This window comes from Rosa chinensis, chromosome 4 (genome assembly GCF_002994745.2).
Source record: "Rosa chinensis cultivar Old Blush chromosome 4, RchiOBHm-V2, whole genome shotgun sequence".
NCBI classification, from domain to species: Eukaryota; Viridiplantae; Streptophyta; class Magnoliopsida; order Rosales; family Rosaceae; genus Rosa; species Rosa chinensis.
This window is the reverse complement of record NC_037091.1, coordinates 60,265,350-60,282,369: the sequence shown is the minus strand read 5'-3', so window position 1 is coordinate 60,282,369 and position 17,020 is coordinate 60,265,350. Positions and strand designations below refer to the sequence as shown.

Sequence of the window (17,020 nt, the reverse complement as noted above, 5' to 3'; positions counted from 1 at the left end):
GACAGGTTCCCTAGGTGCGTCAGAGATGCCGATTCGGGGATGGTGTTCTAGTGAAGGCAGAGGGGAGGCGCTGTGCGGGTTCCCGCGGCGGTGGCTGTGGTGAAGTTGGGCCCGACCTGGCTAGTAGTTTGTGGGCTCCTTTGTCCTAGGATTGCGGCTTGGGCTTGGGCTTGGGCTTGGGGCCCCTTGGGCCTAGCTATGGCTAGCTATGTTTTTTGCTGTTTTTCATTTTATTTACTGCAGTTTTTTATTTTGGTCGCGTCTTTGGCGTGAAATAAGGGTCTACACTTGTTGTATAGGACTAGTAGGGCCTTGTGCATGTGTATGCACTCAATGTGCCTTATCTGTTCTATGTTGGCAGCGAGTTATTTGCTTTGTCAAATGGTCGTTACCGCCTAGTGGCAGGATGAAGCTAAGTGTCGTCAGATTTATCATCTGGCGGCAACATAGTAGGAAAACTGTGTTAAAGTGGGTAATTATGCTACGTTGTAATCGGGTTACATATCAAGTTATCTTTCCGTTATGTCACTGCCATGTTAAAGCAAATGGAGTAACCAATAGAGCACTCTTTGCTAGTTGGTACTTGTTAGAATACAAGTATTTTGTAGAGATTCCTGATATTATTTCGGGACATACTCTAGTTGTTTATTGTAAACAGGGTTTTATGCACTCAATGTGCCTTATCTGTTCTATGTTGGCAGCGAGTTATTTGCTTTGTCAAATGGTCGTTACTGCCTAGTGGCAGGATGAAGCTAAGTGTCGTCAGATTTATCATCTGGCGGCAACATAGTAGGAAAACTGTGCTAAAGTGGGTAATTATGCTACGTTGTAATCGGGTTATATATCAAGTTATCTTTCCGTTATGTCACTGCTATGTTAAAGCAAATGGAGTAACCAATAGAGCACTCTTTGCTAGTTGGTACTTGTTAGAATACAAGTATTTTGTAGAGATTCCTGATATTATTTCGGGACATACTCTAGTTGTTTATTGTAAACAGGGTTTTAGGCTCAATGTCCCCCCCCCCCCCGCCCCGCGTATTCAACAGTTTCATTAACCAAGGCTTGAGGGCAGCTGCACCAGCCCTTCATTTAAAAAAAATAAAAATAATAAAGGGTGAATTATTTGTCGCTAAAAATAGTGCATTTTTTTAGCTTTCAATAGAGTTTCATTTCCGAGTCTTGGTCTTCAGAATCCAAAAGAAAAGGTCTACCTTTACATTTTTTTTTTTTTGAAGAGGAGGTCTTCCTTTACATTGTTAAAGTTTTTTTTTTTTTTTTTGTCAAGTATTTACATTGTTAAAGTTGAATACCCTTCATGAAGGAAATTAATTGTCAAGGTAATGCACGGAGTCAGTAAGTCTGCATATAATAATCATGCAATGCCATTTCAACTCGATCCAATTGACATTAATTTTCGAACATTGACTATATGCACCATTAACCAATACCAGTTTTTTTTTTTTTGATAAGACATTAACCAATACCAGTTGGTTTTTTCATTATGTTTAATCGTCAGAAAGAAACTTTAAACCAAACCACAAGTGACTGATTGCTGACCAAGTCTTCACTATGTTTAATCATCAGAAAGAAACTTTAAAACAAACGACAAGTGACTGCTTGCTGACCAAGTCTTGTTCCCAGCTGCTCTTGTACACAGATATAAACGGTGACTGTTAGTCGAAAATTTTATCTTTCAAACCTCTTCTGCAGATTGACTATGTTAGCACTCTGGATTTGTAGTTTGGGGTTCAGAGCAGGAAGGCCATAGTGCAGAACTACTCCGATTGGATGTCGGTACGAGCTTTTTAGTGCATACGAGATTTGCTTTTAGTCTAACATGGTATTTTTATGTGTCTGACAATTGAGTTCTGGGAAGCTTTTCACAGGCTTATACACACAATAGAATTTTCTGCTATTTAGAAAGCATAAAAGCCATGAAGCCAATATATATGTTATGACAATTCCACAGGCAAGAGTTTTCCGAAGCTCAATTTCCCTGTAACATTAGAATAATCGAAACATGTCATTTTCATATGAAAAACATGAAGTATCAAAGTGATTAACCTTTGTATGCCATGAATTTTATTGCTGGAAGAAGATCTATATCCTATATACAGCACTAGTTGCAATAGAAATAGTAGAAGTTTAGCAGAAATGTAGTAAAAATGACCTGTGTTGTTCTTGGTCTTCAGCTCAAGGAATATGGAAGTTCAATTGAGAGTCTTGCAGAGTTCATATTGGCATCCATTTCTGAGATCACAGTATTGGTAGTAAGCGTAGTGGTGGAACAAGAAAGTTTTATTGAAACTGCATGCTACCTTTATCGGGCTTCTATGGCCATAATGGAGTTGATGACCACTGACTTCACATGCCAAGAAAATGCCATGGAAATTTTTCAGTCTATTTCAAGAAGTGTTAGTTTGGCCAAACTTCTTGTGGAGAACTGCCAAAAAGGCATTCAACCATTTTCGGATCCTGAACTCATTACCATTACAGTGCAGCTGGAGGAGGTCATCAAGCACGTAGGAAAATGCTTGAGCTTCATACCACCATCAACATTTGGAGACCAACATTATGCAGAAAGTGCAGTTCGGTCCCTTTCAAATGAGATGCAGACTGCTCACTTTGAAGCTCAAGCATCCAAGACCAATGAGATAGATAAAGAGATGTTGTCCTTCAGAAAACAACCAAAGGTAGAACCGACATCAACACCAACAGAAATGGATCTCTACCCTATAAGTTTCGAGATCTCCACAGAAAATCCTCAGTTCTTAAATACGCCGCAGTTGATTGAAATGCTTAAGAGCACAAGTTGGGTCAGCGAAAGAAATGAGGAGAATATCAGTGGACCATTAACAACATTGCCTCCAGTTGGTCAGTACATGGAGCCTATGTATGAGACTTTCTTCTGTCCACTGACAAAGAAGATCATGGAGGATCCAGTAACCATAAGAAGTGGAGTGACCTTTGAGAGGAAGGCAATTGTTGAGTGGTTTGAGAAGTTCACTGGCTCAGAACAAATATTGTGCCCAACCACTGGCCAGAAGTTGATGAGTAAAGCTTTCAATGAGAACATAGCTCTGAAAACCACAATTGAGCAGTGGAAAGAAAGGAATGAAGCAGCTAGGATTAAGGTTGCCCGCTCAGCGTTGTCCTTGGCTAGTTCAGATGCAATGGTACTTGAAGCAGTAAAAGAGGTGCAAAGTATCTACCGAAGGAAGCCATACAACAACACTCAAGTTTGCAGTGTTGGAATATTGCCATTGCTTGTTCAGTGCCTAGAGTACAAAGACAGAGATGTTAGAAGAACAGTCCTAGAGCTTTTACTACAACTGATGGAGGATGACAATGAAAGCAAGGTCAAATCTCAATTCATTAGCTTTAAATAACAAAGCATTCAAATAAGATGAATACTATGATTTGCATAAACTTGTGCAACAGTAAAAAACACCATTTTTTACCTTCAACTTCTAACGAATTGTTATCTTGTGCAGGAAATGATTGCTGAAATAATCAACATTCCTTCTATAATTGAAATGCTTTCTAGTAGTCACCAGTCCATAAGGCATGCATCATTGCTATTCTTGCTTGAGCTTTCCAGATCAGAAGCATTATGTGAGAAAATTGGATCAGTTACTGGAGCAATTCTTATGTTGATCACGATTAAATATAGATGGTCATATGATGCATTTGCTTCAGAAAAAGCAGATAAGACCTTAAGGAACTTAGAGCTTTCACCAAACAACATCAAACGCATGGCAGAAAATGGACTCGTGGAACCCCTCCTAAAAAATCTTACTGAAGGTAATGACTAATGACAACCAAGCACTCATATTGAGCCATCTCGAAAAAACATGGTTTAGCGATTATCTTGACATAAAATGATTTAGTTCAATGAGAAACAGAAACTGAAATTTTTGAACTACTAGTTTTACTAGTGACCATTCTGCAAGTTCAGATAAAATGAAATGCTTGATATTATGGTTGTTCTCTGATTGAAGTTTCATTCATTCAAATGAAATATCAGGTTGTGAAGAGATGCAAATAGACATGGCAAGTTACCTTGGGGAAATTGTTCTTGGACCTGACAGCAAAACCTATGTTGCTGAAGGGGCCTCTCCTACTCTCATCAAAATGGTACATAGAGGAAATACACTGGCCAGAAGTGCGGCATTCAAAACTCTAGTGCAACTCTCCTCGTACCAGCCAAATGCCAACATACTTATAGAAGCTGGAATTGTACGAGTCATGGTTGAAGAGATGTTCATTCGGAAAATTCACAACGAACCATTGAACTCAAAAAGTGAAGCAGCTGCAATCCTTGCAAATATATTTGAGTCTGGTCTTGAGCTTGAGAACCTCCAGGTAAACTCTCACGGTCACACCATGACTTCAGACTATGTTGTGTACAACATCCTTTACATGCTCAACAACTCAACCCCAGATGAACTAAACAACAATCTTATCAGGATTCTTTTAGTTCTTGCTAAGATCCCCAAACCAGAGGCCACCATTGTGTCATTGGTAAAAGAAACTGAAGCAAGCTACACCCTCATAGAACTCATCAATAACCCCCATGAAGAACTTTCCATTGCAGCAATCAAGCTACTAACTGTTCTTTCACCCCATATGGGCCACCTTCTAGCCGAGAGACTCTGCAAAACCAGAGGTCAACCAGAGAACCTTCTTATCGAGAGCTCAACTGAGACGACCCTCATTACTGAGAAGCAGGCAGTTTCAGCAAAATTTCTAGCAAAACTTCCCCACCAAAATCTGACACTTAATCTAGCTCTTCTATACAAGAATATTGTGCCAACAATCATACAAGCAATGAATCAAATTCAAAGAAGAGGAACAAGATCAAGCAGGTTTGAAAGCACTTACTTTGAAGGTCTAGTGGGCATTCTAGTCAGATTCACTACAACACTATATGAACCTCAAATGTTGTTTCTAGCAAGAAACCAGAATTTCACAGCAGTTTTCACAGAACTGCTCATGAAAACATCAAGTGATGAAGTTCAGAGGTTATCAGCAATTGGGTTGGAGAATCTCTCTTCGGAGTCAATAAGCTTATCGAAACCACCGCAGATCAAGAGAAAAAAGTTCATGAAGTTGTTCTACCTGCCTAAATATCTATCTTTTGGCTATTCAAGGAGGAGGAGAATACCATTGTGCCCTGTTCACCGAGGAGCCTGTTCCTCTCAAAACACCTTCTGCATAGTTGATGCAAAGGCAGTGGAGAAGCTACTAGTCTGTTTGGAAAACGAGAATCCAGAGGTTGTTGAAGCTGCATTGTCAGCTATAAGCACTTTGTTGGATGACAAGGTGGATGTGGACAAGTCTGTGAGTATGTTGAGTGAGGTTAACGCTGTGCAACATGTTTTGAATGCAGTGAAAGAGCATAGGCAAGAGGGATTGCGGCAGAAGTCATTTTGGGTGCTTGAAAAGTTCTTGAATAAAGGCAGTGATCAGTCTGCTTCAGATATATCAAATGACAGGGTGTTGCCTGCTATATTGGTCAGTGCTTTCCATCATGGAGCTGGAAATACTAGGCAGATGGCTGAGAGGATTTTGAGGCATTTGAATAAGATGCCCAACCTCTATAATTAATGTTGTCTACTACACTATGTAGAAGAAGAAAAACATGTTGGTCACACATGGTGATGTTGCCATTGCATTCAACCATTTTGAAATGTCATGCTCACCTCTCACCAACATGCCATGTGTTTGTAAATGATCTTAGATAATTCTGGTTGTTAAGGGATGTGTCTTGTGTGATGGGTTATCGAAATGAAAAATCAGAACTTCGAAAATATGGTTGCCTAAGTACAGAAAGCTATTAACTCGGTGAAAGACTAAGCTATTACGCCTGTGTAGTATGCTCAATACATGGCTTGGCTCCATATCCATGTACTAATCACCTCTGTTCTGTTTTTCCTTTCATTTTTGGTTACTTTTATAACCCCATAACCAAACGCATGGGACACATACGTTATTGGAGTTTTATAACCAGGTTAACCCTAAGGTTCCAAAAAAGAGCATCCAGATTTTGGACCTCACTATTTGGATGGAAGTTTGGAAGTAATTTCCAAACATTTTGTTTTGCCCAAAAAAAAAAAACACAGAATCAGTCGCCTCCTCTTTGTTTCAACTTTCAGCATACTGGGAGGAACCGAACAAATAACGCTGACATAAAACATTCGAAGGAGAGACGACAAACAATGCATAAGGGTTTCCAAAAGAAAAAGAAAAAAAAAGTTTATGGGAGGAACAAGCTGGCCAAAGCAAATTTGCCCAGTCCCCACCGAGACATTTGTAACACAATGGGGCAAGTTTTGGCCGGCAATATTGAAAAACCTGAGACAAATTTTATATTCGTCCAGAAACTGAACCATTCTCAAAGAAACAACTGTAAATATTAAACTAAACTATTACATCACTAATATGGCCGGCATGGGATGCTTATTGTTTCAAACATCAAATATTTCCAACCATTATATGTATTGAGTAGTTCAGCCTAAACACCAATACAGTTTATCTCAATATATCCCAGACCGTTCCAGTAAGAATTGATTCATTTTGACCACACTCTGCTTTCTCTGGACTCTGGAGAATGGCTTCTTTTTCGATAGAGGAATTTGTTGGGAATGGAGTTCTGAAAGGACTAATTCCAAAGCTGTTAGAAGAAGGTTGGGATGATGTGCCAACCTTGAAGATCATGAATTTGGAGGATATGGATGCAATAAACATGACACAACAACAGAAGGTTGGTTATTTACAGACCCATGTTTTCATCCTGTCATCTGCTGGAACTAAATTCATAGTAAGAATTCAAAAGTCATAGTTCAGTTTGTCTCTCCTTATGTGGTTTCATTTCTGTTGTTTACTCAGGATGCACTGGAAATCAGGTCATACCTGCACGAGCGTGCTTTGATGCAATATGGAGATGCTCTTGAGTCCAGTGGGAAAGGTATGGCTGAGATCCTTACCATAGGCGCTGTAGATCTTTCTTCCCAGTTTGGTATGAAGCGAGGCCATATTGCTCGTTTCATGGACAGAACCGGTCCATCCAGTGCATGTGTAGATGAACCAAAAGCTGATCCTTCCCCTGCAACAAAAAGAATTAGTACAATTCCGAAGAATAATAGCATCTACAAGAGTTTTCAATCTGTAAACTCTCAAAAGGTCCCATCAAGAACTACTTCAATCACTGAGAAAACTCTTGAACAATCGCTGGCGAGTTTTAAAATTAAGGATGGATACATCTTCAAAGGGATAGTTGCCATGGAGCCAGCTGAGCCTAGAGCATGTGGCTGCGTACAACCTCCTGCTGTAACTGACAAAATTGCTCCATACTCTGCTATCGAAAGCATCTCAGTTCAGAAGCTAACTCCGGAGTATAAAATTGGAATGGAGCATTTGGTGAAAACCAAAACTCCTCCAATGAAGGCTGCAGAACTATGGCGAAACAAACCAGCTGTGCTACTCTGCATCCGGCGTCCAGGGTAAGTATATACTCTGCTTTTGACAAGGCTTTGCTTACAATTACAGCCTTCTTTTGTCTATTTTATATATGAAGTGCTAAGTTTACCGTCTGAATTCAGACAAGTAGGAGCTATCACTGATCAATGCTTTCACAAGAATGTACTTAAGTAAATAAAGACAGATCCATAAATTAACAATAAAGAGCAAATCATCTGAATATATTGAGGAGATGATAACCATGTCTTTATAGTTCAAAAGACATAAATATAACAGACAAGTAGTATAGGCAGGATCAGAGTCTGTATGATATCTCTATATCCACTAAGAATCAGCATCTGTCTTGTAAATAATTAACTTTCTTCTGTTCTCATACTGAACTTGAAACAGGTGCATCATGTGTCGAGCTGAAGCTCACCAGCTATATGCCAAAAAACCACTATTTGATGCACTAGGAGTTCAGCTATTTGCAGTTCTTCATGAGTATAAGGAATCAGAGGTATTTACTGTACTGCAAACCTGCAATTTCTGGCTCTTTATCACCAACTTATGGTTGCTGTATAATTTTAATGCTCCAGGTAAGAGAATTCTGGCCTAGATATTGGGGCGGTGCTGTAATATATGATCGCGGAATGGAATTCTTCAAAGCACTTGGTGGGGGGAAACTGTTGAAGGAAAAATTTCTCTCAGGTTTTTTGTTCAACCCCAGAGCTATAGCAAATTACAAGCGGGCAAAAGCAATGGGAATACAGCAAAACTTCAAAGGAGAAGGTGAAATAAAGGGAGGGCTCTTTATAGTTGGCAGTGGAAAAAGTGGCATTGCGTACCAGTTTATTGAGAGGAATTTTGGTGATTGGGCACCAGTAGCTGAAGTCCTTGACATCTGTACTCAGTTGCAGGTAATTCTTGTTGGCCATTCCAATCATCTTCAGTCTGCATGAGAAATAATTTTATATTTAACAACTCATTTTAAACTGAATGCAGGAAAGTCAAGAGGAGTCCATTAAAAGATAATTGCAGTTTGAATGAGTGTAGTATCGTGCATATTTCAGATTCAAAATAAATAAAAACATGTACACATTGTGATTCCAGGATAGGCAAAGTACTATTTTTTATAATTCGTTTTTCACATATATTGCTTGTACTATTTTGTATGCATGTATAAACATGAATTTATTGCCATGCAATTCATTTTAAAAGAAAGGAATACCGTACAATCTGTGTAGCCTATTCAAGGAATAATCCACATGATCAGTTATCTCACAATCTATAAGCAATTAGCCACATAGTGAAATGTATAACCCAGTGCGGCACAGCGTGACATTGTAGTCCACCAAAATGTATCCAATGAGTCACCAATAAAACTCTATCACCTTTTCCCCAGTTAAACTATGAGCACCTGATCCCAGACTTCCCAATGAAACTGTGTATCTGGGCACAAATCATATGGTTTTACAGTCCTCTCCAACAGCCTTTGACACTATCAGAACCTCATCACCAAAAATCTCCACATGAACAAGTTCCGTCTTTAAATAAGTGGTAGCGGACAGCATCTCTTACAAGTATCTCTCTCTTGGTGATCTTGGAAATATATTTAGTGGCATTGTGGCAGTCCCCACATACTCTAAGGTTTTTAACAACTCGAATAGGAAGGCCAGAAGGAATAAATATCAATCCAAAGGCAATTGCAAGCCTCTCACTGTGGTAATTAAGCATCTTCATCTTTTGTGATTCGTCAACATCATGGAGAACTGAACTCACATCTGGCTCATATCCTTCTTCTATCATTTTAGAATATAGTTTCTCCAGCTCAGCGTATATCTGATCTGAAAATGGACTTGACTGGTCATCTGCTGAAAAGATGTGTACTCTGCTCTTATATTTAATCCAACTGCATCCTGGTTCCTTTCTGATCCCCTTATCTCTCATTCCTGTCCTCAATTTAGACACTTCATCCCACTTCCCTTTAGCAGCATATATGCTTGAGAGCAAGATATAGCTTGCAGGATTCTGGGGATCTATTTCTCGAAGAGACTTAGCTGCCCATTTTCCAATCTCCATATTAGAGCGAAATCTACATGAGCTTAGCAAGGTGGCCCAACCAATTGCATCAGGACGCATAGGCATCTTATTAATGAAGCTTCTTGCTTCTTCTAATCTTCCTGCTCGGCTGAGCAGGTCAATGATGCAAGTGTAGTGATCAAGAATCGGTGTAATTCCATGTACTTTAGTCATTGATTCAAAATACTGATGTCCTCTCTCCACTAGTCCTGCTCTACTACAGGCTGAAAGAACCCCTATGAAAGTAACTCCATCAGGTTTTAACCCCTGGGCCAACATCCTCTCAAACAAAGCAATTGTCTCATTGGCTTTTCCAAACCGGGCATACCCTGAAACCAATGCTGACCAGGAGACTTCATCCCGGATGTTCATCTCATCAAACAGTATATGGGAGTCTTCGATACTTCCACACTTACCATATAAGGTAACGAGTGCATTTGAAACTGTAGTGAAAGAAATCAGGCCTGAAACTAGAGCTTGACCATGGAACTGGGCACCTTCTTCTAAGCTTGCTAAGTTAGCACACGAGCTAATTAAGCTTCCCAGGGTATATTCATCTGGTTCAACCCCACTTCTCTGCATATCACAAAAAACTCTAACAGCTTCTTCACTGTACCCATTCTGGCCATAACCAACAAGCAAGGCAGTCCACGATACTACATTCTTGCAGCTCATTCTCCTGAAAACTGTCTCTGCAGCTTTTATGCTTCCACACTTACAATACAAGTCAACAAGAGCGCTACTGACGAAGATATTATCCATAAAATCAGTCCTAACAATATAAGCATGAACTTGCTTGCCCTCCTGCAGAGCCAGCAGTCCCCCACACGCAGTCAATGCGCTACCAAACGTATATTGATCCATCCCCAAACCTTCGGACCTCATCTCTCTAAACTTATCAAGTGCTTTTCTGCCTGCACCATTTCTCGTGAGTCCGGTAATCATTGTGGTCCACGAAATGGAGTCTTTTTCAGGCATGTGACCAAACAAACACTCAGCATCTCCGATCAATCCACACCTCAAAAGCCCAGTAATAAGTGTATTATACATAACCACATTCCTCTCCGGCATCAACTCAAAAACCCGCTTGGCATCAAGAAGAAACCCCGCTTTCGAGTACATATCAATCAAAGGACTCCCAACAAACACATACGACTCAAAGCCAAACTTCACTATATGCCCATGAAACTGTCTCCCCAGCTTCTCACACCCCCGATTCGAAGTCAGCACAAGCAGTGTGGAAAACGTAATCCGGGTCAAATTACCAGCTCCGTCCCTCAACATCAAACCATAGACCCTCACGGCCTCGGCAACCAAGCCACACCCGGCATACCCAGCAATATACGAACACCAAGACACGCCATCACGGCTCGGCATCCGATGAAAGACGTCTTGCATCTCGGGAACGCGGCGGGATTTGGAATAGACGGAGAGAATGGAGTTCCATGAGAAAAGAGTTGGGTGAGGCATTTGATCGAACACATGGCGGGCGTATGATAAGTTGCCGAGCTTGCCGTAGGCGGTAATGAGATTGTTGAGGAGGAAGGTCTCGGGGTTCGGCAAGGTTCTGATAATGTGGGAGTGGATTTTCTTTGCTTGTGGGTGGTTTGCGGCGGATTGGCAGCAGAGCTTGAGGAGGTTACAGTAGTGGTTTGAGGAGCCAGACATTTGGCGGCAAAGGCGAGCAGAGAGGGAACAACAAAACTATAATTTTTTTTTTTTTAGTATATGTAAAAACCAAAGATTACACGTGACGTCTTGCGTACCCTTTTATTAGTAAGATTAAGGTGTTTTTTAATATCTCTCAAAACCAAAAACTAGAGTTCATAGTTTTTCATGAAACAATATGAGCTATAGTTCTTACTTCATAGTAACATATATTCGTGAAACAACAATAACAAAAATGGTAAATCAAATGATTTGTAGGGGACGTTCTTCTCCTTCTTGCGGCAAGGGAAAATTTCTAGTGTGTTAAGCGAAATAAGCCAAATTTAATTTTCGCAAAAATAATTATTAAGCCATCTAGTACAAATTTATGCAAAGAGAAAACATGTTTTCAAAATTTACTGGATGAATATAGATATTCTAGTGTTCCACAACGTACAAAGAACCGTACTATTGGTTTGTACGCCAGAATTCTTGTGGATGTGGACTTTTCACAACCTCCTCCGGATAAACTTCGAATCACTAGGGCTAATGGTGAAGTGGTAGTCATTGGTGTTGAATTCGAATCTGTGCCGGTGATTTGCATTAAATGTGGGATTGTTGGCCATGTTGCTACTTCTTGTCGTGCTGCAGTGAATGTGGAGGCTGATCCCAGTGTCCCAAATGAGCGAGGACGCTCTGTGGTACGTTCTGAGCATAAGCACCGTAAGCAGCGTTCCCATAGAAGGCAGGTCTTAGCCCAAGCTACTGTGCCTGCGGCAGCAATGCAATGCTCGGACCAGTCACCAGTGCATGTGATGACAGCAAGGCCTGACGATGCTGCTGTTCCAGAGTCGGCTCCAATGCAGGTGGTAGTACCAGTACCGAAGCCAGTGCTCATCGATACCTCCATGACGGTTGCAATCCAACCATCTGACCATTGTCCCTTTGCCCATATCCCAGAACACATTGGACTGGAAACCATGCCGTCTACAGCACCCATGTAGACACAAACAAAGGTTAGACCAATGCAGCAAGTGGACGAAGCTCAGGCTTCCTCCTCACTTAGTGTGCCTCCAGGTTTTCGGAAACCTTTGTTGGGAAAAGAACAAGAGATTATTCCATCAGATGAAGTGAGTTCTGCTGGGGTTAACATGGTAGACTTGGAGGAAGGAGAGTTCACTCCAGTAGTCTCCAAGAAAAATAAAAAGTTGCTTAAGCAAGCTGCAACTTTGAAGCCTAAGGTAGCAGCACGTAAAAATCAGTCAGTGTGTGCTCTCTACAAGGGGGCAAAACAAAAGCTTTATCAATGAATGTTATATTCTGGAATGCCAGGGGCTTTGCAAGCGAAGACACACAGCGGGCATTAAAAAATTTGGTACGTATACACAAGCCTTTCTTAGTTTTTGTTTCGGAACCCTTTGTGGTCCCTGAAGTACTTCCCAGCTCTCTCTGGAAATCATTAAATCTTAAATTATGTGCTAATAATGATCGGGGGTCACAAGCTCCCAATCTTTGGTTATTGTGTCCAATTGATGTTAGGCCTGTTCTGCTCTCTGCAACTGACCAGCAAATAACGGTATCTTGTTCTCTAGACGGTATACAATGTACCATTAAAGCAGTCTATGCCAGAACTACCATTCAGGGTCGCCATAAGCTTTGGCAGGATTTATCTGATATTCTTCAAATGGGAATTCAGGGGCCTTGGTTAATGCTTGGTGACTTTAATTGTGTTCTTGGTGCATATGAAAAACGGGGAGGGAGAGTTCCTAATGCAATTGCTTGTCGGGATTTCCAACAAATGTGCACTTCTTGTGGCATGTTGAATATTGACACTAAAGGAGTTTTCTATACTTGGTCAAATGGTAGAACTGATGTTAGGCTTGACAGAGCTTTGGTTAACGCGGACTGGTTCGAAGCGTGGGCAACATTTGAGTGTCGTACGCTAACAAAGGCTTCTTCTGATCATCATCCCATCATGGTTTCTTGTTCTCGATTGGCTTTTGTTCCTCATAGCCCTTTCCGTTTTCAAGGTATGTGGTTGAAGCATTTAGGTTTCCTTGCAATGGTGAGAGACTTTTGGACTAATTAGGCAGTTTATGGTTGTCCAATGTATATTCTAGCTTCTAAACTGAGAGCTCTGAAAGCTATGCTGAAGGTTTGGAATATCAATTCTTTTGGTGACATTAATCTACGAGTTAAAGCCTCTAGAACAATGCTAGACAGTGTACAGCAAGAGATTTCAGATTTGGGGCCATCAAAGGCTAGACTCAGACGTGAAGACATGGCAACTTTGAATTACCAAACAGATTTGTCAATGCAAGAATCTTTCTTGAGAAGCAAAGCGCGTGTTCGTTGGCTAATTGAAGGGGATTGCAATACTACTTTCTTGCATAATATGGTGAAGATTCGTCGAGTTCATAAATCTATGGCATCGATTAAAGTTGATTCACAAATACTTCATGGTCAGGATCAGATTGCATCTCACGTGGTGGATCATTTCAAGGCCTTATTTAAAAGTGACTCGAATGTCATTGACATAGGGTTAGTGGCGCAAACAATTCCAGCTCTAGTAACTGAGGCAGAGAATTTGTGTCTTACAGCTAAGCCATCAGTAGAGGAGATTCATGGGGCAGTGTTGAATTTAGATGGTTCCAGTGCGCCGGGTCCCGATGGGTTTGGGGGTATTTTCTTCCACGAGTGCTGGGAGGTGGTAGCTTTGGATGTAATTGCGCGGTCAATAGTTTTTTTGACAATGGCTTTATTCTCCCGCATTTCAACTCCAGCTTAATCATTCTGGTACCTAAGAAGGAGGAGGCTGATAGTATCTCAAATTTTCGTCCCATTGCTCTAGCGAATTTTAGTTTTAAAGTGATCACAAAAATATTGGCTGACAGACTGGGTTTGGTTGCTTCCAGAATTGTTTCCACCAATCAAAGTGGCTTTATTAAGGGTCGTTCAATAGTGGATCCTATTATTCTTACATCTGAATGTGTCAAAAACCTCCTTCTCATGTTCTTTTTGCTGATGATGTAATGGTATTTATGCAAAGCAACCCCCGTGGTCTTCGTGCTATTATGAAATTCTTGGATGAATATGCAATTAATTCGGGTCAGGTTGTGAACAAGAATAAATCATTAGTTTTTTTGGGCAAATATGCTTAGCGGCGGAAAGTTTACATCCATCATGTTTTGGGTATTAGGGAAGGTTCATTGCCCTTCACTTATCTCTGTGTCCCTATCTTTAAAGGGTGTCCGAAACCTTTCTACTTTAGAGCCATTGCAGACAAAGTAAGATGTAAGCTCTCCACTTGGAAGGGTAAGCAACTCTCACAGGCTGCCAGGCTTCAATTAATCTCTTATGTTATTCACAGTCAGCTCTTACATAGCTTCCAAGTATATGCTTGGCCTCGGTCTCTTGTTTTGAAGGTGCAGCAATGGACACGAAATTTTTTCTGGGCTGGTGATCCTCTAAAGAAAGGCTCAGCACTTATTGCTTGGGATACATGTTGTCTTCCGCTTGAGCAAGGAGGTTTGGGTTTAAAGAATTTATTTAATTTCAACCGTGCGTTGCTTCTAAAGATTTGTTGGAGCACAGTCAATAGCTCTTCCTCTTCAGCAGACTTCCTGAGAGAGCGTTTCTTTTCTCATGACTTGCTCCCTATACGGTATTATCAAAGATCCTCTGTGTGGCCTGGTCTTAAAAAATTATGGGGCTCATTCTATGCTAATCTTCAGTGGTTGGTGGGAGATGGTAGCAGAATCTCTTTTAGTTCAGATAATTGGTTGGGTGCTCCAATTTCTTCCATTCATCAGATCACACCAGTGGTGCAGTCCCTTATGCCAGCCAGGGTTAGGGACTTTATTAAGAATAAGCAGTGGACAATTCCTCCTATTTTTTCTTTCTTCTTTCCAGATCTTGCTTCAAGAATTTCTAAGGTGGTGTTGCCTCTGGAAAGCGTGGGGGACCAAGTCATTTGGCCATCGAACGCAGCTGGAGTTTTAACAATAAAGGATGCTTTCATTTTTCTCTCGCCACCTAGGCCTTCAGTAAATTGGTGCAAATTGGTTTGGAATAAGGCTTTGCAGCCCCGCAAAAGCTTGGTGACTTGGAAGGTCTTAAACAAGAGGATTTTAACTGATGATTTATTAGTAAGAAGGGGAATCTCTCTTTGTTCTCAGTGCTCTATTTGCCGAAGACAAGGTGAGTCTCTAAATCATCTTTTCTTTGAGTGCTATTTAATCCATGATTTCTGGAGTTGGCTTGCTTCTTTCTTCAGCAAGAGGATTCTGCCAGGTACTTCCCTTGTTGATCTTCTCTCTCTAGACTTTCTAAATGGGATGGCTAGCTCTTCAAAACTTCTATGGAGTTTTGCTTTCTGTAATGCTGTATGGTGCATATGGACAGAGAGAAACAAAATCAGGTTTCATGAGGCTACTTTTAATTTAGCAAGGTTCCAGCATTGGTTTCTACTTTCTTTGAGAGAGTCTGCCTCTAAAGCTTGGTGACTTGGAAACTACAACTTATCAAAGTTCAAGTACTTTGATTCATGTCGTAATTCAATACTCGAACTCTAATTATTTGTCCTGATTACTACACAAATGGTTACTTTGAATCAGCAGTACTAACAAAGAACTTGTATTAGACAAGAACCACGGCGGAAGGCATAAGAGAGAAGTTGCTGAAAACAACGATGGAGGAATGAAACAGATCGGAGAGAAAAACTACAATTCTAAGTGCAAACATAACTAGATGTGTGGTTCTTACAATTAACCGTCTAACAGCATATATATAACATGATATCTGGCATATATATGTAAGAACAATTGCTCATGTCAAGGCTAGAGCTATATGTAGATGAAGCCTTAATTACCTGCATACTGACTGTAATTCTTCTGGCCGGTTTGGGTGGATTAGGAACCAGAGAACAGGCAAGTGTGTCTCTCCAGTCAGCTGATGAAGCCTGGTACAATCATGATTAGACAGATAATACACTTTCTTCCCGGGAGTCCTTGTATACAACTCTTTCTTCAGCTCACCATCCTGCTCATTAAACTCTCGCATTCCTCGAATCACCCCATCCAAAACATTTACAGGAATTCCATGATTCACTACCTGAAAGAAACCCCATTTCTCACACGCATGTCGAATTTTCTCTATGACCTCAGCTCGTAAAGCTGAGTCTGCATGCATGGATTATGCGTTGAAGATCGATGATCGGAATACTCAACTTGGTGTCACCGTCACTTCCCTTCCTCTTATCAACACTTGGTTGTGATCTAGAGTGGAAAATGCGCGGGATTCTTGTGATGCCTGCATCCACCAGTCCTTTCACACCGGCTTTTGTATCTTCAAACGCTTTTAACTCACTTATACGGTCACAGGTGGCCACCATTTTTCTTCTGCTTTGCAAGTTCTCAATAGATGTCAACGAGATTATTATACAGAAGGCATTAGTAAATTGCCTTGCGGGGTAATGATTAATGAAGGGCTATGCAAAGCTACAAGTGAAAAAATACTTTTTTTTTTTTTTTTTACTTTGTCAAGGGGAACCCAAAGGCTTCCTAGGCCCAAGATAAACCCCTTCGGCGCATGTGAAATGCTCCAACTGTGCATTGCAGCACAGTGCCTGGCCAATTTGACAGCTTCGGGGGTTCGAACCTAGGTTGGGGAGCACACCCAACTAGGCAAGAACCACTAGGCCACTTGCAGTGGTTAAGTGAAAAAAATACTTAATCTAACCTAATCACTCAATTCAAGACAACTAGAACCACTTGGGAGGTAAGAAGACAAAATAAAATAAATAAAAACGCTTCGATTCAAACTCTAATCT

At 40.8% G+C, this 17,020-nt stretch overlaps 4 protein-coding genes across 7 annotated transcripts; 2 read left to right on the top strand and 2 right to left on the bottom strand.

Moving 5' to 3' along the window:
• The first annotated feature begins 1,379 nt into the window (after positions 1 to 1,379).
• Positions 1,380 to 5,715, top strand: LOC112197032 (putative U-box domain-containing protein 42). 3 transcript variants are annotated; one of them, XM_040518069.1, is made up of 4 exons: positions 1,380 to 1,969; positions 2,193 to 3,359; positions 3,495 to 3,804; positions 4,028 to 5,715. In XM_040518069.1, exons 1-4 carry the CDS (start codon positions 1,955 to 1,957, stop codon positions 5,608 to 5,610), a joined length of 3,075 nt encoding a protein of 1,024 aa, XP_040374003.1. In that variant the 5' UTR covers positions 1,380 to 1,954; the 3' UTR covers positions 5,611 to 5,715. The 3 variants fall into 3 exon arrangements, with proteins under 3 accessions (XP_040374003.1, XP_024193325.1, XP_040374002.1); XM_024337557.2 differs by having other exon boundaries at positions 1,381 to 1,794; XM_040518068.1 differs by lacking the exon at positions 1,380 to 1,969 and having other exon boundaries at positions 2,039 to 3,359.
• A 635-nt stretch (positions 5,716 to 6,350) lies between these two features.
• On the top strand, positions 6,351 to 8,701 carry LOC112197034. Its single transcript, XM_040518070.1, has 5 exons — positions 6,351 to 6,766; positions 6,892 to 7,505; positions 7,873 to 7,981; positions 8,061 to 8,381; positions 8,467 to 8,701. The coding sequence occupies exons 1-5, from the start codon at positions 6,614 to 6,616 to the stop codon at positions 8,494 to 8,496; spliced, it is 1,227 nt and encodes a 408-aa protein (XP_040374004.1). The 5' UTR covers positions 6,351 to 6,613; the 3' UTR covers positions 8,497 to 8,701.
• On the bottom strand, positions 7,435 to 11,268 carry LOC112197033 (putative pentatricopeptide repeat-containing protein At1g68930). Of its 2 annotated transcripts, none has more exons than XM_024337560.2 (3): positions 8,698 to 11,268; positions 8,310 to 8,415; positions 7,435 to 8,147 (listed from the first exon to the last, which is right to left on the bottom strand). In XM_024337560.2, exon 1 carries the CDS (start codon positions 11,209 to 11,211, stop codon positions 8,977 to 8,979), a length of 2,235 nt encoding a protein of 744 aa, XP_024193328.1. In that variant the 5' UTR covers positions 11,212 to 11,268; the 3' UTR covers positions 7,435 to 8,147; positions 8,310 to 8,415; positions 8,698 to 8,976. The 2 variants fall into 2 exon arrangements, with proteins under 2 accessions (XP_024193328.1, XP_024193327.1); XM_024337559.2 differs by having other exon boundaries at positions 7,436 to 8,147; positions 8,693 to 11,268.
• Positions 11,269 to 16,056: 4,788 nt separating this feature from the next.
• LOC112199689 (1-aminocyclopropane-1-carboxylate oxidase homolog 1) lies at positions 16,057 to 16,380 on the bottom strand. The gene has a single exon (XM_024340666.1). It carries the CDS (start codon positions 16,378 to 16,380, stop codon positions 16,057 to 16,059), a length of 324 nt encoding a protein of 107 aa, XP_024196434.1.
• Between the last annotated feature and the right edge of the window lie 640 nt (positions 16,381 to 17,020).

Bases quoted from the DNA above. Each gene is read 5' to 3' on its own strand.
- LOC112197032 (XM_040518068.1), top strand. From the start codon at position 2,166: ATGACCTGTGTTGTTCTTGGTCTTCAGCTCAAGGAATATGGAAGTTCA. The intron at 3,360-3,494 runs GTCAAATCTCAA...TATCTTGTGCAG, and splicing joins AGGATGACAATGAAAGCAAG to GAAATGATTGCTGAAATAAT. The intron at 3,805-4,027 runs GTAATGACTAAT...ATGAAATATCAG, and splicing joins CCTAAAAAATCTTACTGAAG to GTTGTGAAGAGATGCAAATA.
- LOC112197034 (XM_040518070.1), top strand. From the start codon at position 6,614: ATGGCTTCTTTTTCGATAGAGGAATTTGTTGGGAATGGAGTTCTGAAA. The intron at 7,982-8,060 runs GTATTTACTGTA...TTAATGCTCCAG, and splicing joins ATGAGTATAAGGAATCAGAG to GTAAGAGAATTCTGGCCTAG. The intron at 8,382-8,466 runs GTAATTCTTGTT...AACTGAATGCAG, and splicing joins ACATCTGTACTCAGTTGCAG to GAAAGTCAAGAGGAGTCCAT.
- LOC112197033 (XM_024337560.2), bottom strand. From the start codon at position 11,211: ATGTCTGGCTCCTCAAACCACTACTGTAACCTCCTCAAGCTCTGCTGC.
- LOC112199689 (XM_024340666.1), bottom strand. From the start codon at position 16,380: ATGCATGCAGACTCAGCTTTACGAGCTGAGGTCATAGAGAAAATTCGA.